Source organism: Thunnus maccoyii, chromosome 7, assembly GCF_910596095.1.
Source record: "Thunnus maccoyii chromosome 7, fThuMac1.1, whole genome shotgun sequence".
Classification (NCBI taxonomy): domain Eukaryota; kingdom Metazoa; phylum Chordata; class Actinopteri; order Scombriformes; family Scombridae; genus Thunnus; species Thunnus maccoyii.
The window spans coordinates 31,086,067-31,110,987 of NC_056539.1; the positions used below are offsets into that span (position 1 = coordinate 31,086,067).

Here is a 24,921-nt window from a genome sequence, read left to right on the forward strand (position 1 = left end):
AGACACACCTATGATGAGGGCACACAACAATCACGTAGGAACACTTACACATCTGAACACTATACGACATGAAGAACAGGTTTCAGGAGCTTTAACAATGGCATACATACCTTTCTTGCCTCGTGCAAGAAGCATTCATATGAACAGATTCTTCTTAAGAGGCACGTATGAGTGATTTAAGAAAATTTGCATTCATCAATTATCATTTTCTCTTAGGTACGAACAGAAGATGTCGTACGAGTCCTGAACAGATAGTCAATGCCTTTTTTCACGAGGGAAGAAACACTTAGAATCATAATGTCTTAATCTGACTGTTCACCATATTATCATCATCAAAGCTGCCAATTTACCAAGAGGGTTTTTAGATTTTATGATTTTTTATTGGCATATTTTGGCGCAGCAACTTATGGTAGTTGCTAGGAAACTTCTCTCATTCTGACAGTTGCCTCTCTCTGCAGCTCTTTGTCCAGTATCATCTTGTGATGCAGCTGACAGTGAAACATCACCTGCAGGCTGTAATATTCACTCATCGTCTAACCCTAATCCTAACCCTAACCCTAACCCTAACCCTAACCCTAACCATAGCCCTGGCCCTAACCCTAACCCTGACCCTGACCCCTAACCCTAACCTGAACAGATGTTATTCATCAAGCTGAAACAAGCAATTTACAAAAACTTCTGGCAGTTAAGAGAGTTTGCTGAATCCCACTTGTACGAGCAAACCTCACAGAAGAAAGTCAGTGTTTTGTGTTCCTCCTGCTCTGATATCTGCGGCTGAAAAATATTGTTTTGCCACAGTAAACAACAACATTTTCTCAAACTAGTTCAGTCCTTTGAGATGCTATGATTCAGACGATGTACTTGTACATGCACACATAAATTTTGCACCTGATGTGCCTCCGCTTTCCATAAGTCCATTCATTTTATTGGCTCACGGCTGTTCACTGTGAAACTGGTGATTCAACATTGCCAAGGTAGGTTGTTGGGGTTAGTACTCTGAACAAATATGTTCCTCTGTATGCACACAGCATATTAGCAGTCTGAGTTTGTTGAAATGCAAATTACAATCCATTTTAGTGTGCTAAATAGGTTGTATAACCTGGAATAGTGCACTTGGACAGCTAATTAGCGAGCCGTTGGTGTAATGGCCATTTATGACTGACCAGTACATCTCATTATATATTTTCTGCTCCTATCTGAGCAATAAATGGCAACTCAGAAATAGAAGCTCCATCATTCCTTTACACAACTAACCTCAACCTCAACGCTGACTCAACACCAGTAATAGATTAAGACTTTGTTCACTTATCAAAAGGCTCTTCGACCAGGAGAAGCCTGTTAATGATGAATTTAAACGAGATAAATGTGCAGCCATGTTCTCCCGCCATGGCCTGCAGTAAGAGCTCACTCGCTGAGCTCTACGACAGCCATGACACATTTGAGGTCACAAGGTTTTCTGCGTGAATATGTGTTTACAGGAAGGAGGATAGAAAGTTTACAGAGAAATAACAGAATTTAGTTTCATGATATGAGTATGCCTGCCTGTCCGGCTCCTCAGAACAGCCGAGGAGAGTGTGGGGGTTTGAGTCGTGGGTGGTTTTACCGATATCTGGTTGCATTAGCCTCAGTATAACGTGGTGTACAAAGCCTGCAGGCCTGTAGCCGCAGCGTCAGCGGTGGAATGGTTGGATGTGAATGGAGGGGCGAAGGCCGAAGCTCCAGGGAGGGCGCTAGTGCTCATACCGCTACGCTTAACAAGCAGCGCCAATTCCTTCCTCATGCTCTTGGCTCCTACAGTTAACTCTTTGATTTTCCAATTCATTATTTTCTCCGTGCATGCAGCGTCCCGTTGGATAAACTGGATCTCACCACACATCTAAAACTGTGCAGCACTGGAGGAGGAACTCCAGTGGGGTCCAGGAACCCACTAATACCAACTTATGAGGTCATCAACAGCAACCTCCGCCTCCTGATCCCTGCTCGCAAAGTATGCGCTCAACTTTCACTCAGAAGCTGCTGTGGTTTCTATTCTACTTCTCTGCTTTGTGCTGTCTTTCATTCTCACTGCTATTTGAAATCAGTCATTTCTTCACACAGCATCCCACATACAGTACATGCTCTTTGCTGCTACAGCCTCTTCTGTGGAAAATAATTCAGCAACACTGACTGATATAATGGAAGTCTGGAATAAATCGTCCAGTGTGTTTCTGCAAGGTTTTCATCAAGGTTTTTTTTTTTTTTTTACAGAATTAATAAGAGTTACACCCTTTATATGCCAGAGCCTGACTAGTGCTGGATTTTGGAGGCTGATTCGGCTGTGAAAGCTGTGTTTTATTCTGAGTTATCTTTCTTTTATTTAAGATGTGATGACATCCTCTGTTGGCATGGTGATGCTAATGTAGCTAAGATGAACTTACTCAGCAAAACTATGAATATTGCCAGCAAAATAATAAACAAGATGATGTTAGTGTACAAAACCTGTTCCCTCTTAGATATGTTAAACTTGTTACTTTGCAACCACAACACCGCTTGTTCAGTGAGCTTGAAGTTCTTCCATCAGGCTGATGATACAAATATAAAAGTAGCATCAGCCGTCACACTCTATAACACACAAGGCTGAGCTGCAGCTCTGGGGGGCCGGTACACACTCACCAACATGAGTCTTGAACATGAAACATGTAACACTCACAACAGTGTTATAGTTAGTGCTGCTGTATATATTTGTGCTGTATTGTTCCTTTGCAATCATACCAATATTAGCTTCTTATACTGAATATTTATATGCATATGCATATTTATATGAATATGCAGTAGGATGCTGTATAGTATAACAGTACTATATATGATGGTAGAGACATATCTGTGATAACATAAAACTAGCTGATAATATCGGCCATGTGCATGTCATCAGTCAGGCTCTGATATTTATTTTTATCCAGTAAAACTAAACTAAACTGTAGGATGCTTCACCTCCAACATAGAAATTTCCACATAAAAACACACCATAAAATGTTAAAATGTGGTAAAATGTTAAGTAATCACACAGACAATCACATTCACAGACTTAAAGGAGAGTATTTAAGATCTAAGTAGATAGTAAAAACCTGTTCAATAAGTGTAACAACTAAGACACTCTTCACGTTCATGTTTCAGAGATTATAAATCCAGAAAACCTCTTTCTATACCAGTCCCAGAAGTCCATCATTAACATGTGGATTTTTGCACTTACATTTAATCATATTGATATTTTTTTGCTCTACATGTAATTGGTCTTTTTAGAAAAATAATAACAAAAATAATATAATTTTTACCCTTCACTGGATGCAGTTTTTTCTCTCTGCCTCTTCTTCCTCTCCTCTAAACTCTCACTGGGTCTGTTAGTGACAATATGCAGATTTTTTCCTGTTCATCCATCTCCCAGATGTCCAGAAACACATTTTTCTAGCATTTCAACTGCATTTTTTTTATCTGTCTGTCAGCCATTTGACACTACATGAGAGAATCTGAGTGTATTTTGTTTTCTTTAGACGAGCCAGCTGCATGAGACAGGGGTTCGGAGGAGGTGGGGGTCATGTAAACAGTCGGCACAGCGCCGCTCTCTACAGCCAAGACACTGGAGAAAACGAGTCCGCGAGATCCGTGTAGAATAAGTCTCCGTAAACCACTCAGTGAAAGCATAACACCAGTCCTAAGAGATCTCTAAATATAACCTGGTCACTTTGCTGAGCTGTAAACTGAAAGATGGATGAACTGAGCGAATCTGCCTGTCTTTTTGGCTTCTGACAAAAAAAAAGTGCAAACACAAGCAAAAGGATAAAACAAAAGATCAGCATGACTGTTGGCAGCATTATAAATCTTTTCTCTACACTGCTTCAAACAGGAATGAAAAAATGTGAACAACAAAAATGAATTCTGATTGATGACAGCTAAACTTCCTCAAAGGAAAAAAAATAGCAAAGAGTAAAGAAGTATAAAAAATCTACATAACAAAATTTTAAGATACATTCCCTAATTTAGTTGTAGCAAATTTTAAAACCTCTCAAGCAGGAATAGTGTGCATCTTTAAATTATAAATTAAGACCTAAGTCATTTTCATTTTGTTTGAGGGCCCCTTGATGGTTGGTTAAAGCAGCTTTGCCTTATAATGTTTCCCACTTACTGTATGCTGCAAACAGCTGTGAGATATTAGCACACGAGACGCTGACCACCTGTCCCACCTCAGCACGGTACCAGCAGCGAATCTCGTCCCACAGTGTCGGACAACCTGAGACAGGAAAACAACATTTATCACATATTTATTAGCTGGACTGACGACTTCACAGTGTGAGTAGAGAGCCTTGCAATGAGCAAGACATGTAAACCATGACAAACTGTATGAGGATATTACATACTGTCAGGCTGGAACTAGGCCGTAGTATTGAATAACTGTATTGCAATCTATAAACTGTAAGCAGAGCATTGTGTGAGAAAAAGATGAAGATACAGAGTATAATTCAGTTGGAGGAGTCACATTATGGAAATCTCTGCAGAATGACTTAAAATGTTTAAATATTCAGTTTGGGAAAATGTACAGAGATACAAAAATTGGACAATATGAACTTAATGAGTGATGTTAATGTTCATGTTAAAGAAGGTAATATAAGTTGGTCAGGTTAGGGTGTTGAAAAATATCGCCATCTTCTTAGGCTACAAACTTCAATTCAGTTCAATTCGATTTTATTTATATAGCGCAAAATTACAACAAAAGTTATCTCAGGACACTTTTCACATAGAGCAGGTCTAGACCGTACTCTATAATTTACAGAGACCCAACAATTCCCCCATGAGCAGCACTTGGCGACGGCAGTAAGGAAAAACTCCCCTTTAACGGGAAGAGACCTCAAGCAGAACCGGGCTCTTGGTGGGCGGCCATCTGCTTTGACCGGTTGGGTTGAGAGAGAAAGAAAGAAGGAGAGGGGGGATGTTTACTTGATTACTTTCCAGCTAAAGTCCTGCTAAAATCACATTTAATCATCCCTTTTTTAGCCAAAAATAATGTAAACACTTTTTTTTTTTTTGAAAATGTATTGTCAATAGCTTTTTCGTTATTAATACAAAGGAAAAAGTAAGGAAATATTTCTTTTTGTCTCAGTGGCTGGATGAGCATGTCAGTGTGTTTGATTGACAGCAGCTGAGCGGAGAATGAGAGACAAAGTAAACAAACCGCTATAGCTACAAGTCGTGGGCAGACAGTATGTTATTAGCAGTGGTGTTGAAGACTGAAGGCCAAACCATTATCTAAAAGGTCTGGAGTGACATTTGCAGGCATGTGTATATGCTGTTTAATGTGCTGCAGTTGAACAGCTAATTAGATAGCTAGCCTGCAAAGTGATGTTAGCGGTGCACTTTTATCAGATGAATGTTTGTTTAGTGGCTCGTTCAACAAGCTAAGGTGCAGAACAAGATGTGTGTCCTTGTGTCTAAGTTATATAATAAGGAGACTTTAGCAGGAAAGATAATGTTTGAATGTTTGAATTGATGTTCAGAGTGTGTGGCTCTTGTGTTGAGTAGCAGGATGCAGTCAGGCTCAGTGTGACCGTCTGCTCTGCCTGTAATAGAACGACATGTTATCACTTTATGCAAAATCTGATTGGCTTTACTGAAACAAGATCTCCATCTACTTAGACTAAGAACTAACAGTATTCTGACGAATTAATTCTAAGATAGGATGCGCAAAGATCATGACACCAAAAAATATAACACAGGACATGTAATTTATAAAGCAGATATGTATGCTGTAACTTTAACAAAAGTGAAAAAATGTGCCTATGTACCAAGAATGTTTCAACTTGTATCCAGATGAAACCCACTAGTTTAGAAAAAATAAAAAAATAAAAAAGGTAGATAGCTTCACTGGAATCCAGAAAAATTAAACTTGATATAGAAACTACTGGATTTGCATGAAAATGGGGTTGAAATAATCTTATTGCACTTGCAGCTTTTTCACATGTGATAAGAGCACTTAAGGACACAAGGACTTGAAAGGAATGAGATTTTGTATATAAACAAATGAATGAATGAATAATCTGATTATGGAGGCCAGCAGTGTTTCTCATCATCAGTCTTTTTTATGTAGCACGCTTAAAATTCTATTGACAAATGACTTGTTTGACCTTGAACACCTCCTGATGCTACAGAATTTGCTACTGTTAACTCCTGACTCATTTAACCTCATTTATAAAATCTTCTTATCAGTAAATAAAGTCAGTCCTCTGATGCAATTTTTCAAGGAGTTTCCCCCAGTCTGGGAAAGTGAAGGGGTGTTTGATTCAGTGACGTCCTCAACCCTCCTCTCTGCCCACGCTTTGTCTCTGCTGTTCCCCCTCACATGGATGACAAGCTCTCCCTGTAGCCTCCGTCGCTCCAAACGAGGGAGGAGTGGAGTGGGGAGGGTGTGTGGGGGGAGCAGTAATGAGGAGCCCGTCTCTCTCCGCCACCACAACGCCTCATACATCAAAGCACCTCGGCCTTGTGTCAATTAAAACAGCAGCGCGCAGAGACACACCACTCATTCATTATAAAACACAGCTTTTGGCTACTGCTGGAGGTTCTCCTGCCAAAGCTGTAATGAGACAAACATTTCGCTGCATAAATGTGACTTTGAACTCTCCTCTTTCATAAAAATTTGCCTTGATAATGGCTATTGTTTGTACAATAAGAGAGTAAGTGAGTAAGTAAACTTTATTTCTTTCAAAACCAGAGTTTCAAGTGCACAGACGACAAACTATTAGAGTAAAAATTATAAAAATGTTACAGAAATGCCGGTGTATGCATGTGAGTTTTTAAAAGGTTTTAAAAATGTAGCCCTGACTCAGCTGATCTGATACCGAGGGGGAGTTTGTTCCACAGTGTTGGAGCTAAAAAGGAATAAAAGCATGATTCCCTTTGTCTTAAGCCTGGACTGGGACTCGTTAGATCTGAGGGGACTTGGTGCAGAAAAAAGGGGTTTAAAGCGGAGATGTCTGGATGTAAAAGCGATGAATAGAATCTTAAATTGAATATGTAATTCAGCCTGGCATGACTGGAGAGTTGTGTAGAAGTCTTCCTGCTGCAGTCTGCACCAACTGTAGACGAGCAACTGCTGCATCATTCAGACACTCAGGTAAAGAATGAATTGCAGTAGTCTAGGTGAGAGGAAATAACTAAGTTTGGCGTTATTTTTCCATTTCTAAATAGCAAAATTGACCAAGACTGTGCTGACTGAAATTTCTGGCTGATTGGTTTAGTTTTCAGAGGTGAAAGGTGGCAGGTGATATTGTTTGAAACATCATCAGGACCAGTAACCTTCAGACTTATCAGTGTTCGGTTGCAGAATGTTTGAGGCCATCCAGTATTTGATGGCAGGGAATCCATTTCAGGGACTTAAGCTGAGCTCCAGTTGGCTTCCCATTTCATCCTGCTGATCTACCAGCGATGAGGAGCGAATCATCCATCTATTACTGTGGTTGGTCTCCAGTCCAACCACCCTCTTATTGGACACAGCTGTAAGAGGAGAGTCTAGAGGTTTTTCATGGTCTCTGATCTGATGCAGTTGAGAGATCTGTCACTCTAATTCCAAATCATTTCTAGCCAGCTCAGTGTTTCCTCTGCCTGCTTTGGAGACGAGGTCAGGAGGTGGTACTACATCAAGTTGTCATCACAGCTCAACCACAACTAACACAACATAACATTAACCACCATTTCACTTTTGTTTGTCAGCAAACAATGAAATAATTTAACTTATTATTATTATTATTTAATTTAATAATTTGTAACCTTACAGCCAAATTCTGGTCAGATTTTAGTTAGTTGTCATTTCCAACATAAACATAATTTTGTAGTTTGTATTAAATATATTATATTTTAAATGCAAAGACCCTAAAGTTGATTTTTATTGTATATGTAATTGTTATTATAGTAATTTTCTTTATTCCCAAATGTCATTTTTTGATAAGATTACCATTTTTTTCTTTTTTCTTTCATGATTTTAGGTGTTTTACAAAACTTTCCTCGAAACAAAAAGTATATGCACAATAAATTATAAGTGCATTTTTGAAAACATTTATAACTTAATCTGCTTTTAATATATTTCATACTTATTTTCTTTTCTTTTTTTTTTTGTTTTTTTTGTCTTCCTCTCATTGTCATTGTACGATGTCTAACTTAGATTTCCAATCCTTCCTGGTTGTAAAATACAGAAGAAAAGCAAACACCTAAATTCCACGAGGTTTAGGGAAGCTCCAGGTTACAGGTCATTAAGTTCCTGTGGTGTAGTCATTAGCTGTACCTACAGTAGCTGTCACACACACCCCACTACCATCAAGCAGCAGATGACATTTTCATCTGGTGCACTGAATGAATCAAGCACCTTGTTGTAAATAACCTAATGGCTCTCCAGGTAATGAAAAGCCACTCGATGCGTGGACAGACTGTAGTAGCGTAAAAGGCCACGGTGCTATAATTTGAATCACAGTGTGTGAAAGGGGCTCTGCTGGTGGCAACGGTAAGTTCCTTCATTAGGTGCTAATTAAAGCTTGTGACATTGTGACAGGATGGTACAGCGGATGAATGGACTGATGCTCTCTTTCTCCTCATCGCAGGTATTAATGGTTGGATCTCTTTGTCCCGTCAGCAGCAGTATCTTCAGTACAAAGACCTGTTTTTTCAAGCTTTCAGTAAATCTCCTCTCCAGGGTCTTGGTTATCTTGTTAAGATCAGTGGTCTGTGTGACAGGCTGGTATGTGTTGTTCATCAATGCCATCATAATGCTCACACAGGCATGAAAATCTCATTGACGAACACCTTCGCACATTTTTTACAGAACTGGCCTAAAGGCATGTAGTGACAAAGCAAACGATCTTGCCCCCAAACAAAACTGAAAAAGTGAACTCTCTTTGGCTTTTTCTTATTTATTTTTGTTAAAATTAATGTCTTTAGCCACACTAGGCGTTAAAAACAATGGCAATGTGTGTCAGTTGGTTGGTCCACCACTTTGGTTCAGACTGAATTATCTCATCAACTATCAGATAGATTGCCATTACATTTTGTACACATATTCATGGTCCCAAGAGGAAGAATCCTACTGACTTTGATGATCCCCTGACTTTTCCTCTAGTGCCACCCAGAAGTTGATATTTCTGGTTTATGGTGAAATATCTTGGAAAATATAGACTCAGACATTCATGTCCCCCTCAGGACAAATTGTAAAAACTTTGGTGACCCCTTAACATTTCCTCTAGTACCACCATCAGGTCAAAATTACAATTTGCCCAGTACTTTGTGTATGGTGCTAATCAAGCGGCAACTACCACAGCTTGAGGCTGAAGTCCCTTCAAGTGCCACCACTTCCAACATGGTCTCAGCTGTTCTACATCATCCTGGACAACATTGATGTACAAATGGAGGCAAGATTCAAGAACTTGGGAGACATTGATTTTCTGGCTTTAGTTGACTGTAAAAAGTGAGCTGTGAGCCCACTTTGATGACGCAAAACTGCATAGCCTTGCTAAATATGACAAGTACTTTGATTTTGTCAGGCTGCAGGCCGACCTCATCGGACTATATAGTTCACATATAATCAAGGACAAATCACCTCTTCAACTGCTGGCTTTCCTGGTTGAAAATTACGTTAAACGGACTATTCCAAAGGCAACAAAACTGACCTACAGTCACAACAGGATGGAGCAAGGAAGACATTCATCTCTGGCTCTCATATCAATTTGAGAAAGAGAGACTCATAAAACTCAAGGCCAAGAAGAGGAGTTTTACAATACTGTCATCAACATCTTTGTCGAGAAGGATAGACATATGGACTTCATCTTCATTCAAATAAAGTAGGCAAGCCTTAATGCTCTCTCTCACACGCACACAAACAGCTCAGATTGTCAAATCACATCTGTATCACATCTAATAATACCCTTGAGCGCAGTTTCTATTGTTGTTTCCTTCAGTTTGAGTGTCGTGGATTCTTATTTTATGTAGCTTTAAGCCTATTGTTATTTCTTTGTTGTTTGATGACGGCGGTGGTCATTGTGAAATATCATACATGTCCGAAGATCACGATCTTGTGTTGCAAGTTTATTGATTTGAATTGCCTGTTTGTGATAGCTGATGTCAGGATAACTGTGTGGATGGCATAAATTATGGGGAACAGATGTTGCACATTTTGAATACGTGGATCTGTGCAGACTAATGTGCATAAGTTTATTCGTTGTGAAGTTTTTGATCTGTCTCTCTCTCTCCCCTCTCTCACTATAGCTGTCGCTCACTCTCGCTTTCTCCGTCTGTTTGTCTCTGTTACACAAACAAGGCACTGCAATGTTATGAGATGTAGCCTATTGGGAAAGTGGCGTAATGAGGACTGTTATGGAGTAATTGTTTAAGTTTGGTAATAGTATTTTACAATCTTGATTTCATATGTGTCGCCTGCCGACACATATGAAATACTCATTGGTGTGTGCGACTGGCTACCTGGCCTTAGATCTCATGGCACGTTACTGCCACTTTGACATTTATATGACCTATAATAAACATCAAGAACAAGTTATGAGGGAAGCTCGGTCATTTCCAAAGGGGCAAACATGATGAGCGATGGAGAACTAGATTGACCAAACATCAATCTAAATTTATGTCCTGTATATTCTCTTCACCACCGTGGCCATATTTCAGTATTTTATTCCTCCTTTGGCTACAATTTTACCCCTCATACTTCAGTTTCCAGTGTTTTCATGGTCCAGTAAGGCATTTGTCTTATGTTTGTCATGTACATTGCTGCTGCCACAATATTGTTGCACATATTATAGGAGAAAAAAAGCTCCACTGTGATATACAGAACAATATCTGCCCTTTAATAAACAATGTTATGTGATAAGGGAGAAGCAGAAGCAGACAGAGAAACAGAAAAGACGAGGAGAAAGAAGTGACAGAGGGGAGATATTCAAACGGACAAAGAGCTTGACCAGAAATTCAAGACGTCGCTTGTCTGACAGATTATGGAAACATAAAGTCTCTTTTATGTTCTGTTTAGACTGAGCAGACATCCCTACTCCCTTGATCTCTCGTCTAATCTCCCTCCTCTCCACCTTCAGCTCCCCTTCTCTTCTGGAAAACCAAACTCTACAACCTCCCACTACCACCTTACTCTGATAATCCAAAACTGAAAGTGAAGCAGCCACAGACAGTCCTTCAGTAAACGGCTGAAATTAAGTTTTAATGCATGAGCGACTCCTCTTTTCCCTTTCTTCTCCCTCATACCTAGCATTGCTACTCAGCAGGTTTAGTAAAGTAAGGGGGCTGGAGATTGTACACAACTTTCTGTGTCGCATTAAACTCGTCCATCTCTCTTTAAACTGTTTGTACTGAAGATCAACCTTTCCCGTATTCACTCCAAATACTTTTACACTCTGCCAGAAAAACTCTTTAACCTGTATATTAATATCACTTACTTAATACCTTTTTCTTTTTTTTTTTGGTTTTCGTTTTCATTATCTGAATAGACGTTGTTGTACAGAGGCAAATGAGTGATTTGTGAATTTGGCCTATATCGACTTGATTTGACAAATAGTGTTTGTTGCTGTTCACTAAATGTGAAATTTAAAAATCTTATGTTTTAAAATAATTGATTACTCTGAAATAAAGACTGTGGAAAAATCTAGATGAGACAAAAGATGTAAAAGTAAATTATAAACATGTAAGAGACCTTATTAAATTGTTTCACAGGTCAGATCAGGCTGATATATAAATGCCTCTGATGTATTCGCTCTCACAAATAATAAAGTAAAGCACCTCAAATTTAAATTATGCCTTTTTACCTCCTCTCATAGCCCAAGATGATCACTTCAAATGCCTCGTTGTGTCCAACCAACAGTCAAAAAATGAGAGATTTATAATAATTATAATTTATAAAACAGAGAAATGCAGTAATTTCTCACATTTGAGAAGCTGGAAATAGGAAGGTTTTAGCACTTTTGCTTGATAAATATTATCATTAATAATCTTATGTTGATAGATTTATCTGACTTATCATTTCAGCACTTTCCACCTCTGGTATTTAGTCTGTGTAATTAGTTATGACAATGACAACAGTGAGACCACAGAGAGACAGAAAGGGCAAAACAGTCATGGTGTGTAATGATCTGCGGAGATGCCAGCGGTGGAGCGTCTGAGCCATGCTCTTTTTTCAGACACACGCACACACACACTAATTCATGAGGCTGGCTGTTGCTCAATGTGAGTCTAATAATAAGTATCCTTTGAAAACAGACAAGACTCTCTGTCTGTATTTATTCTGGCATTCTGGCATTATTTCCTCTCTGTTACTGTCTACATATGTCTCTCCTCTGATGGTGTTTCCTGTGGGACTGGATATGGGTGAAGGTAACTAACATGACCTCTGTCCTCGCTCCCTTCACTGGACATTTGTTGATTAATAAAGAAAGAGAGAATGAAGGAGACACAGAGAATTAATCTGATTCCTGCGGTAGAATTACACTAACAACTGCAAATTCTATCTTTATCCATTAGTAGCATCTATCTCTTGGGCAGTCTTTCGTAGAATTGCCAGTAAGAAGTCTCATAATTTCCCAATCACTATTTCATGAGCCGTATTTGCCTCCTCACGTCATCCCACCCATCTGTTCGTCCCTCATTTAGTCACATCTGATGGGCTCTGGGAACATGATGAATTAGGCTGAAAGGATTTGCAGGTGAATCGTGTTCCTAAAGCCACCTGTTTGACGTCATATTCAAATGGACGACTTTGTCTTTCATGCATTGAAGTAAACAAGTATTGAGGATCTTCATGCTAAGAAAAACATGAAATATTGGGTAAAATTAAACCACTGAATCAGCCACTGTGTCTCTGTTTGGTGTTGCTTTTGTAAATCACAATGAAGATGAAGAAAAATTAGCCCGCATGTTTAAATATTAATTCAAAATTTTCAAGATCTTATTCTTACAGAGCCCATCAAGTGTCATAAAGAAAAAATAATTTGTCTACAGTTCATACAATCTATTAGTTTGTGCTCTTAAATTACCAACTTTGTAGCACAAATTAAAGTCCAACTGAAATTAAACCTTTTGTCTACTACAGCAACATGTCTGCTCTGTAAATCACTTGTCCTGTGAGAGAAATCAGAAAACAAAAAAAAAAGAAATTTACATTGAAATTATTTGATTTCATGATATTGCCCCCAATTTTTACATTATTTTGATGAAATACTGTTAGTTATCCTGCTATGTAGCTGGAGACCTTATTTCAATACAGCAAATTAAATCTTTAATGTGGTGATAACACCGCGTTCAATCACAGGCAGAGCAGACGGTCACACTGAGCCTGATTGCATCCTGCTACACAGCATAAAAGCCACAGACTCTGAACAACAACCCACATTAACTTTCCTGCTAAAGTCTCCATCTTATTTAACTTACGAACATTAACACATCTTGTCCTGTACCTTAGCTTGTTGAATGAGTCACCAACAAACATTCACCAGGGAAAAGTGCACCGCTAACGTCACTTAGCAGGTTAATTAACAGCATGTAAACATGTCACTTCGGACTTGTTAGATGATGGTTTGGTCGTTGCTCTTGAAAATCCCTGTTAGCACAACACTAGTCTGTCCATGACTTGTAGCTACAGCAGTTTACTTTATCTCTGCTCTGTATGGTGTATCACAGATAGTCTGCCAGCTAATGTCAATCAAACACAGACATCGACACACCTTTCCATTTCTGACATTTTGACATTTTTTCTTTATTCTAATAATGCAAAACTATTAACAATATATTTAAAAAACATGTTGACATTATATATGACTGCAAAGAGGGATGATTAAATGAGATTTCAGTTGTAACTACTGTAGAGAGTAGAGGAGATAAGGACAAATGTATTTAACATGTTAACCTAAATATGTAGGAAGGATTAGCCAAAGCTGCTAGCCTGCTGCTAGATATTACTGAATGCTATGTTCTTACTCTCATTGCATTAAGTGATGCAAGAGAACAAATAAGTAAGTTAAATTATTTTTTTCTTAATTTCACCATGACACCTGCTGGGCTCTGAATATTATTTTCTGTGAACAATATATTAGCAGACACAGACTAATGAAAATGTCCTGGTATACTGGCTAGCTAGCTACATTAGCCAATGTAGTAGCCAATGTTAGCCAATTTGCTAACCACTTAAATTTACCTAAATTAATAGTTCCTGTGAGAATGTGGTGGAGTGTTTATACGTGAGAAAACAGAAAACTGCCACTTGGAGATGTTAGCTAGCATTGACCAGCTAGCCAACTTGTAAACATTTGCCAGCCAGTCCAGCTGGGTTTAACTCTCTGATTTCTCAAAGGGTTACACACCAACTCAAGCAGGCACCATCTTCAATAAATCTTGCCTCTATTTAATCTATTTTTCTCAAGTTAAGTAAGTCTTAGGTAAAGCCTTTGTTTCTTAAATATCCATGTTAGTGCTCTCTGAGGTTGTGGAAATCTTTGACTCTCCTTCAATTATTTTCCAATATCACACAATGTTGTTTGTTTAAAAATTGCAAAATGCAAATTCTTCTTACAGACAAAAAAAATCTCAATATCAACTGTTTTATCAACTCAATTTGATTAGATATGCTAACTGTACAAACTGGCAAACTCATTGTTGACTGAAATGACGTCAGAGCACCGGATACTGTATGATGGTCACTAGTGATTAGGACAAAATCACCTTCATCCTGCAGATAATGGGTAAGAAGCCAGAGTGAAATGTGAAATTGTAGAAATTCACATTTCTGGAGTTGAAAAATGATATTCCTTTTCTATAAATTGAGTAGCTACATTCTCTAACACCCTATAATCTAAATATCCATTAGGGCATCTAAAACAAGCCTTCTTTTCCCCAGACCTCCTGAAAAGTCCACATTTTGGAGAGGACAAGTTTTTCTCATGGAGGTCTTGTTGACTGCCAATCATAGATGGATGTAATTACATTAATCATTCGTTCAGGTGTGCTACTGCAAGGCCATGCTGGTTTACTGGCATGTCTAAATAGAACAACTATAATTGATGTCATTAGCTACACCTGTGCTTTTCATGCCTAGTCAAGTAAAACTGTTTGCTGTGAAAAAGGCCTATTTTTATCTAACAATGAAGGTAACAAGTTATTCTCATATTAACGTAAAATTAGTAGAGTAAAATGTACAATATTTCCTTCTGAAATGTAGCTGAGTAAACATTAAATCTCCCTGAATGAGAGTACAGTAGTAGTATGCAGTTACTTCCCACCTGTATTTCCCACAATGCTCCAGTCAGAGACATAAGGACCCTGACCCACATGGTCCCAGCGCTTCTCCTCAGGACAGCTGTGGTAAAACAGTCTTGAATATTCAGGAGTGTTAAGCTCATCAGAGGTTTTACAATCAGTGAACGTGTGCAGCATTTTTGTTTGTCTACTTTATCTCAAGTTTTCCGACCCTTGTTCACCTGGCAGCTTGCTGAAGGTGAGCTGCCCTCGTTGGCTTTCATGTTGTGTGTGTGTGTGTGTGTGTGTGTGTGTGTGTGTGTGTGTGTGTGTGTGTGTGTGTGTGTGTGTCTATGTTTGCAGGGACTTTGGCACAACTTTGAGAAAGAAAGTCTTGACCACCAATGTTTGAACAACCAATTCTGTCGTTTTTCTTGCATGTGAAGACACAAGTCTGTACTCAAATAAAGCTAATAGATTGAATCTTTGTGTGTGTCTCTGTTTGGTGGGTTTGGTTAAACCACAGGGGAGACCATACAGAACCAGCTGGGACTGTCTCTCCCTCTGGACAGTCTACATTTGTAAAAGTTGAACTGAAGAAGTGAAGCAGCACCTCCATCTACTTCAGTCAGCGTTCAGTCCAGGGCTTGAAGCGGCTCATGCCACTTCAAATGCTAATTGTCACGTCTTTGGTTTGGATGATCACAGGAAAGGGTGACAAATGACGCAATTAATTCTGAGCGACACCAGCTGTGGCATGCACAGGCAGTCTCACCGGCGAGCAGATGACTGTCTCACAGACTGTGTAGCTTTCATAACAACCTTTTCAGAGTGGAGAGACAGCATGAGGAGAGAGCGGAGCTTAGCCACCTGGAATGACCCTGTCGCATAACTCAAAACACTTCAGAACAAAGAGAATTCTTATTTCGAGTATAATCAACATGCTTTCAGACTGCATCTGTGATGGAAAATGAAGCTCAGCCTTCCTGAAGGACAAGCTGTTCCAGTAACTGATTTCTTTTTTTTTTTTTTTTTTTCTGAGGCATTGAAGGGAGGATAATGGATGAACCTCCTCTGATTCAGCTGGCTCACCTTCTTCCTGGGCAGCAGAGATGAAACAGGGCCAGAGCAGGTTGACCAATCAGCACCTTTAATCCAGACATCGCTTCACCTGATTAGTTCCCCTGATTGTTTTGGCTGCTCTGCCAAGTGAAGGACGGTAATTTGATAACAGGAAGCAAATGTGCTCACTATGCTTTTGATTAAAAAGCGGTAATCATTAGCAACAGGAAGCTATCCAATAAGCCTGCTGTGTTTGCTGCAGTGAGCTTTACATCCAGGCGTGGTTTGAAAAAGTGCGTTTTGATCTATAGTTCTAGGAATCTGAATACTGATATAATCCAATGTAAGATGTTTACAAAAGTGACCCTGACGCATGCAAAAGCACAAACTAAATGTAAATAAACTAAACTAAACTAAATTATTTACATTTTGAAGTCGCATGTAGAAGTGCAGTTATGCAAAAAATAACTGCATTAAAGCAAATGTAGATCATGAAAACTGTACTGGAGACACTTATGTTGTTCACTGATAGTTCTGTTTAATTTAAGCATAAATTAACTCAGATATAATTCAACAAAGCACTTTTGGTGTTGTGTTGAATTGAATTAGCTTGGTGCATATATATTATGCACCAAGCTATGTAGATTGCATGAATCTCTCCTCCTTCAACTGCATTATCACCTTAATTTATTGTTTTGTGTTGCTGTGATGACAACTGTTTACTGTAAAAATGGACTGTAAATGCCTAATGCTCATTGTTTTTCATTCATATATATATATATATATATATACATACATACTTGAAAATGTATGATGATTTGACTGATTATGTGTTGGAGAAATCTAAATAAATGGTTACACTATACAGCACAGTAAAATTAGATTTTCACCCTGATTTTTATATTAGTAATTTTGGATATTTTTATCCAATTTTTGAAAATATTTTTAAAAATAATTAATCCTTTTAAATAATTTGTTTTTAAATGCTTATATGTCTAAAAAATACATTATTTTGACTGTCATATTATTTTTTGTCTTAGTAATAAATAAAATCTCATCCCTACTATGACGTGTTACTACTATGATGCTTCTCTTGTTTTGAACTACACGTAGCCAACAAATGAGACAACATCCAAGCAAATGCTGAATGGCTTTTGGCTCATAGTTTTAACTATATTAGATTATATTTTTGATGTAAAAATTTCATTTCAACCTTTAAGATTCTCGGAAAACCACTGAGGGCGACCCTCATTTACAATAATGCCAAGATTACACATGGAAAAAACAAACAATCAACAAGGAAACATACATATTCAACAAAATGAGTTAAAACAGTTACAGACAGGCAGTGATCAGTTATTAGTAATTATATTCCTGAAGTGTGAAGAGGTGTGAGAGTATTCAGTTTTAGGTCACATTGCAAGAGCTTCCACTAAAAGCTTCTTTCCAAGTTCAGTCCTGAGGTACCTGAAGAGCCAGACAGTTACTGGAACAGGTTAGAAGTGGACCAGAGTTCCAGTGCAATAGAGATGTGATGTATGATGGTCATTTTCCAGTCAGGGCTTTATAGATATACAGATATCAGTGATTATTGTGTCTCTCAGTCAGAGAAGACCAGCCAACCTTATTATAGAGGATACAGGGGTGAGTACTGTAGCCGTCACTGGGAATAAATCTCAGGGCTGAGTGGTAAACTGAGTCTAAAGGCCTAAGTGTGGAGGCTAAATGATATCCTCATAATTTAAAACTGATAAGAAAGTTGATTCTTCCTACAGAGGAGAGGAGGCAGAGGAAGTTGGATTTATTCCTGTATAGAGAGCCAATTTTTAGTTTTAATTTGTCAGCAAAGTTCTTGATATGGTGATTGAATGTGAATTTGTCATCGAGCCAGATGCCAAGGTATTTATATTCCGTTTCCCTTTGGATTGATAGATCTGTTGCCTAACACCAATGTGACGTAATGGAAGCACACAGCATTCCTGCTTATCGAGGCCTGTTGGATTTATTTGGTCTGTTTATCCAAATGAGATTCTTGAGTCGGGTTTGGACACTGTTCTGCCCACAGAACTGAATCACAACCTACCATCTACAAAACTGTAAGGGGAAAGGTGAATGCAGCATTAGGTATTTTACCTCTTGTATATTTTTGCATAAAACAATCACAGACCATGTTTTGTGCATTCCTTGACAAAATTTGGTCTCTTAGTATTGAGGTCCAAAATTACCAATTGCTGCCTTTCACTGTCATTTAGAGCTATAGAAGTTCAACGCTTTCCAGTTTAGACAACACAGAACAAATCAGGAAAATACTGTCAAAGGATTGAAATACTTGAAGTTGAAGATAATTGTTCTGCCAAATCATGAAGTTTTGGACCAAGTTTTGGTCCGAGATGAGATCGGCAACCAGGAGCATCCTGTTTCAACTTCTTATGGACATATTTTATATCTACCAACATATGATTTTGAGAGCTTAAACTGTCATAGAGCAATTTATATTATTGAATGAAATAATAATGGCATGTATCTCTGAGAAGTGAGACTGCTACTGTAATAGCTTTGACGCAGAGGTTGTCAGGTTCTCCTCTAATGAGGACACTCCATACAGCAATCAACCCTTTAGACACAAGAAACGTGGGAGTTCATTGACTTTTTCTTCAACTCCTGACTCAGACTGTTGAGGCTTCAACACCTTTCACTCGCTTTAACGCCCTCTAAAGGAGGTGAAGAGGACGAAGATGGAAAAAGTGACCTTTCAGTCAATAATGATCTTAGGTGAAATCTATAAATGTGCTCTCCATAGTCAGAAGGGAGTGCATTAATTTAAAAAAATGATTTTAACAGCTTCTCCTGACTGCAAAAACTGTAGTTGTACAGTTCTGTCCCAAAGGTATTTGCATTTGAACTTTTGCACTTTTTGTAAAGTCCATAATTTGCCATATTCTCTCTTCATGCTTAAACCTGTCGGTGATGAGGAAGAGAACAGAAAAAAAAAACATTTCAAACTCAATCTTGGATGTCTGTAATTTTACAGCCTGTCATGACTCTGTTGCTTTGATGCTTTTGCAACTTTCTGCTATGCAACTAACTTTCTCACCAACCACCCAACCCACCTCCTCCTAACAGTGCGTCATTTTCCCTTCCATACATATATATACATACATATGAAATGTGGAGATTCAACATATCTGTTGTTTGCAGAAACGTACAACGCCAACATTTTATTCTGGCGACTGGGCTGTTTAACACGACCACCCTTCCCCAAGAGAAATAAATCCAGGCCAAAAACGACTTGGTAAGGTTTTAGAAAAACCATGTCATGTCTGTCAGTCAAATCAAAGTACAACTAAAATACTCAGAAAAGGACACTCACATCCTTGTTTTGTCATTGAACACTGAATTGATTTAAATACATACATGCCCAAACTCATCCTTACTCCAACATAAAACCAAGTCTTAACCCTAAAACAGCTGATGTACCTGATAAGGACCTGATGATTGTCCCACACCATAACACATGTCAGAAATAAGATGAAAACACACACCTGTCCTGTTGGAGTGGTTGTTCTCCTCCTGTTTGAGGAGCCGGTTGCATTCTTCCTGAGCCATCTTGTGCTGAACCACCAGAGCGCAGTCTGGGTGGATGGCCTCCGTCTGAAGAGCAGAGACAGAAATCACAGTTCGGTTATACATTAAAACGTACAGCAGAGCAGTAACGATGATATGAAACTTTAGCAGGCAGTGAAAACACTACATTAGCAGTGTTGATGTTGATGTTAACCATAGACTGTAAAAAATATGGACATAGTCACTGTGACGTCACCCATTGGTTTGCGAACTGCCGTTTTGAAGCCTTGAGTGTGGCGCTTTGACCATCGCCATCTTGGATTTGGCTGTCGCCATGTTTGATTTTCGGAGCCAGAAGTGACCATATTTGGACAAGGGGGTGGGCCTGACCATAGCGCTAGCTGCTAGCTTGGTTAGCACGGTGCATTTACAATCAATGGTTAACAGTGATAATGCTAATGCTAATTTTTGCTAGCGAAAAACAGGCCTAAAACCGTTAAAACAAAATGTACTCACCGAAAAAACTGATAATGCGACTCATTGATGGATGTTTTATTACAACTTAATGCTGAACAAGACTGTTTTTAGGCGAACTGAAAACACACAGTGAAATAGCAGCAGCTACGCCTATACGCCCTGATTACATTATGTAAGCAACGCTGTTGCCATGGTAGCAACTTGTCAATCACATCGTAGCCACGCCCTGAAGCATATGCTGCTTTATCGTCTATTGTACTCTAAATGGGACCATAATTTACAAAATGAACATCATGCTGTATTGAAGACGACTTGAAACTAGCGATTGAGACCACAAACTCATCAGGAAAGTGTTCATTGAGGTAATAAATCAAGTGAGAAGTAGGGTAATTTTCTCATAGACTTCCATACAATCGGACTCCTTTTTGCAGCCAGTGGAGTCGCCCCCTGATGGCCATTAGATAGAATGCAGGTTTTTGGCACTTCCGCATTGGCCTCATTTTTCAGCCACGGAGGATGCTGCTTGATGTTAACACAGGAATCATTGGAAGAATATTCCTTACAAGAGTAATGTCCGTGTAAGATGAAACAAACTTCTATACACCTATCTCAAATATTCGGAACGGAAGGTACTGTATTGGCATAAATATAAGATTTGAAAAAGTGAGGGTCGTCTTATATTTGAGTCTTATATATTCTACACAATCAAATGTTCACAAGATCAGAAAACCTTATTGAATGAGAGAGTACCGCTGTAACACCGGCTCCTACAGAGAGTGTTGCTTTATGATTTATTTGAAGCATTAATGTTGCTATGCTAACACTAAAGTATTTCATTAGTCCAATTTAACTCAAAAAAAGTTGTTTTTTTTTTAACTTGCAGGAGTTTCTGAAGGCTTAGGTAACATATCTTTCTGCCATGGAGGAAATAAATTCACGACAAGTAGAAACGAGTCAAAAGTGTCTTCCGACGTCTTTAGAAACGGATCAGAGTCAAAATCATCTGTCAAGCAACCAAGAATTACTGCTGTCACAGGAGCTCAAACAGTCTAAAATACCACTAAATAATCTGACTGTTTCAGAGCCTGACAGGAGAGAGTGTGAGTGTGTGACTGATACAAGATGACACTGATGACGAGATACACAAGTGTGGGATTTACATTCTGCTTTGATGGAAGTGTTTCACTTTCACAAGAGAAAAAGGCTCCGAGGATGACGACACTCTTCCTCTTGGCTTAAAAGTATCTCAGTGAAATTTTCCCAACAGGATGAGTGTGTGTGTGTGTGTGTGTGTGTGTGAGTTGTATCTTCAAAGAGCCTTTTTGCCAAAAACGGATTTTGGAAAAGGGGGCGTCGTCTTATAATCAGAGTCGTCTTATATTCAGGCCAATACGGTTCTACAGTATTTAGATTTGAAACTAATATTTTATACAACAATATCACCTGCTAATTGTGAATATTGTTGAGGACATGAATGTTTCTAAAATGACAATCATGAGAGTTACTTTTAAAAAAGAATTACTCATAAATGTCTTTATCTAAACACAGAAATCACACTATACCCATAGATTTAAAAATAAATACAAGTGGACTGAAATAATAATACATTTAATTGAAACTCAGCAAGTGCTACAGTATTAATAACTCAGCAAACACAACATAAAGAAAGTAATAAGAGTTAAGATGAAAGAGCCTACCCGAGTAGAAGGGTTTAGGGTCTGTGCTGCCCTCAGATGGTTAGTAAGACTCTTCCACAAAGGAAGGAGGTACTACCAACAAAATAACTATAACATGTCCTTTTAGACACTATAAAGACGTTTTAATATCTACTGTATATAATACAAGTAAAAACAGGCAATATTTTCTCTGAAATACCTCAAATCCATTACTTCTTCCAGGTGATAGACCTCGACTGACAACATTTTATCTTTATCTGTTTGAACTTGCTCTCTCATTGCCCTCCAAATTGTTTGTTCAATTGTTATGATTGAAATCATGTTCAACTAATTGAAAATAACAGCATAAAATGAGTCGAAGATGCACGCTGGAAGCTGATTCCTGTTCAGCAGTCCTCGCAAAAGCATCTATCTGAGACCGAAATCACTCAAAGATGAGAGTGAATAATGGTTTAGAAGCCTTCACACAGTTGAAACAACTTATGTAAGAACAAGAAAACCTGCAGAAAATTACAAGTTTCAGCTTTAAATTGATCCCTTAAAAATGACTTCTTTCAAAAAAACCGCATTGTGGGCTTCTGGGAGTTATGGACTCCGTTAAGAATCTAAAAGTGTTGATTACTGAGATATCAGTCTGCCCATCCACACGCTTTTAAATTTTATGTGTTCTTGCGAGTTTGAACTGCTCCTTGTAATAAATATCTTTGCCATTTTCTTCTCCCCACATGGAAACCCAGAGGACGGCGGCGGATCTGCCGCAGTGATGAACCTCTGTACGATAATCAGCAGCCCTGACAACTGAAACGTGGGAGTTCAACAACTTCGTCTTGAAGTCCTGACATCTCTAATGAAGGCTCCTCTGACTTTCACTTTCTTTCACGCCTCCTAAAGAACATGAAGAGGAGGAAGACTGAAACCAGCACACCTATACTGTATAGGCTTTTAATAATCTTACATGATGTATAAATACACATATGAAAAGAAAATATAGATTTGAACTGCATATCAAAACAGCTGGATTCGCGAGATCACGCAAGAATCCATCTCGTCAGGCTTCAAGTTGGTGGTTCGGACCAATCAGCTGAGGAATCTCGTTTGATCTCGCAAATCCAGCTGACTTGCAAGGTTAGATGCCAAGTATTTTTGAAAGTGTCTGCCCTTTTCTAAACAGTTTCCAAGTACGACTTCTCAGATGTTTCTGCATTCAAAAATGTCACCAGATTTATTCCATTTTAATCTCTATCAATCTATTGTAGGCTGTCAAGTAGGAAACAATTCTTGTCATCACTTTGGAGGTTTTCTAATTGATTTTTCTCTGGTGGATTTATTTGGCTTGAAATGTGTGAAATGTGTGTCACGCGTAGAACGCCTGCCTGTTGGACAGATGGAGACTCTGCAGGTGAATGTGACCTTTGATCTCATCCTCTCACAGTGCTGCATTGTTCAGGATTAACAGGAGATGTTATTGGACTGAAACACGTCCTGTCTTGTTGCAGGATCTTACCCTGCAGCTGTCAAAGTTGTTGAGAAGCTGAAGTGGTAGGTAGGTAGGAAGATAGTTCCTTGTGTTGGTATTGTTAGTCTAAGCAATAGTAATAAGTCTAAGTAAATAACTTCAATCCTATTTAAACCCTATCCCCTTAAGATTATGTTTATATAATACTAATTTGCTGCAAATTAGCAGTTTATAGTTACCTAAACATTGGGTTATGTTTAGGTAACTATAAGCCTCATAAGTTTACAGGAAGATCATAATCTTGCTCCACTGTGCAAACAATCAATGTTGACTTGAAGCACAACACAGGGCTTTGGGGCTTCCAGCTGGGCTAAGGCTCACGATGAGACGAAACCGTTTTATAACATTGCAGGGAAAAGTTGCAGCTGTGTAAACTGGCCCGTCTCAGCTGAACCCGGCTAATGGTGTCGCCTGCGCCTCAGTTTGCCAGTAGCTGGTAAGGCACGTCATCTGTTTCAACAGCCAATCAGTTTGTAGCGAAGTCAGCTGGTCAAGTCAGCAAACTGTTAGCTGATCGAAATGGCAGAGTTTGTTTTCCTGCATGTTTTTGCCATTTCATCAATACTAGAAATGCAACTGTAGCAAGTACCACATTATCACTGTCCTCATTTAGTTTTTAAGATGCTATAAATTATATCCAGCTACAAAAAAAAGCCTGAAAAGCCGTCAGATAGAACAAAAGTACGGAGAGTCATTGCTATGGAGACCATACACCATCTCGTCTGGTCGCATTGGTGTAAACTGACAGGTTTTACATAGTTTCAGCTGCAAGTTTCAAAGGGTTTAAGGGGACGTATCATGCATATTTCTGGGTCTGTATTTATATTCTGGGGATTCTGGAATATCTTTGCAAAAAACTCCTTAATTATCTTATACTGGACCTTTATGCAGCCCCTCAGTTCAGCCTGTTGTCTGAAACAGGCCCCCCTACTAATGAGCCCACTCTGCTCTGATTGGATTCCTTCAGCTCCAGAGGCTACATAAACAAACAGCAGTAAAAAGATTTAACTTCCTTTTCCTCCTATTTTTACTCCAAATGGAAACTTCTGCAATATATTTGTATATGTTCGAGCCGTAATAAGATCAGAATGCAAGTGGACAAGGAGAAGAACCAACAAAGACCACAGAACAGAACAATCTGACGTCATCACGAAGAGGAAGTAGAGGTAAAATTGCAAACGGAGCATTCAGAGCAGGTTGAAGCCCTGGCTTTTGACTCTCAGGCAGCACTTTTACATACGTTCACCTCAGGTTTTAGAACTGTGACTATGTTTTCATCTGATATTATAAACAGTATAAAAATGACCCCTTTCAGACACTGAGGGTGAACTGTAACATCTCTGATTCAAGTCCTCCAGGGAACTTTGATGCATGTTGTTA

At 38.8% G+C, this 24,921-nt stretch overlaps 1 protein-coding gene across 2 annotated transcripts in view; it reads right to left on the reverse strand.

The window, feature by feature from the left end:
• The window catches only part of ghrhrb (growth hormone releasing hormone receptor b), a 48,803-nt gene that overhangs the window by 14,337 nt on the left and 9,545 nt on the right, over positions 1–24,921 (reverse strand). For both annotated transcript variants that reach the window (XM_042417609.1, XM_042417608.1), the window contains exons 3-4: positions 19,851–19,959; positions 4,160–4,264 (exon numbers count right to left, since the gene is read on the reverse strand). In XM_042417609.1, coding sequence (XP_042273543.1) covers positions 4,160–4,264; positions 19,851–19,959 — 214 coding nt within the window. The remainder of the gene's footprint in view (positions 1–4,159; positions 4,265–19,850; positions 19,960–24,921) is intronic.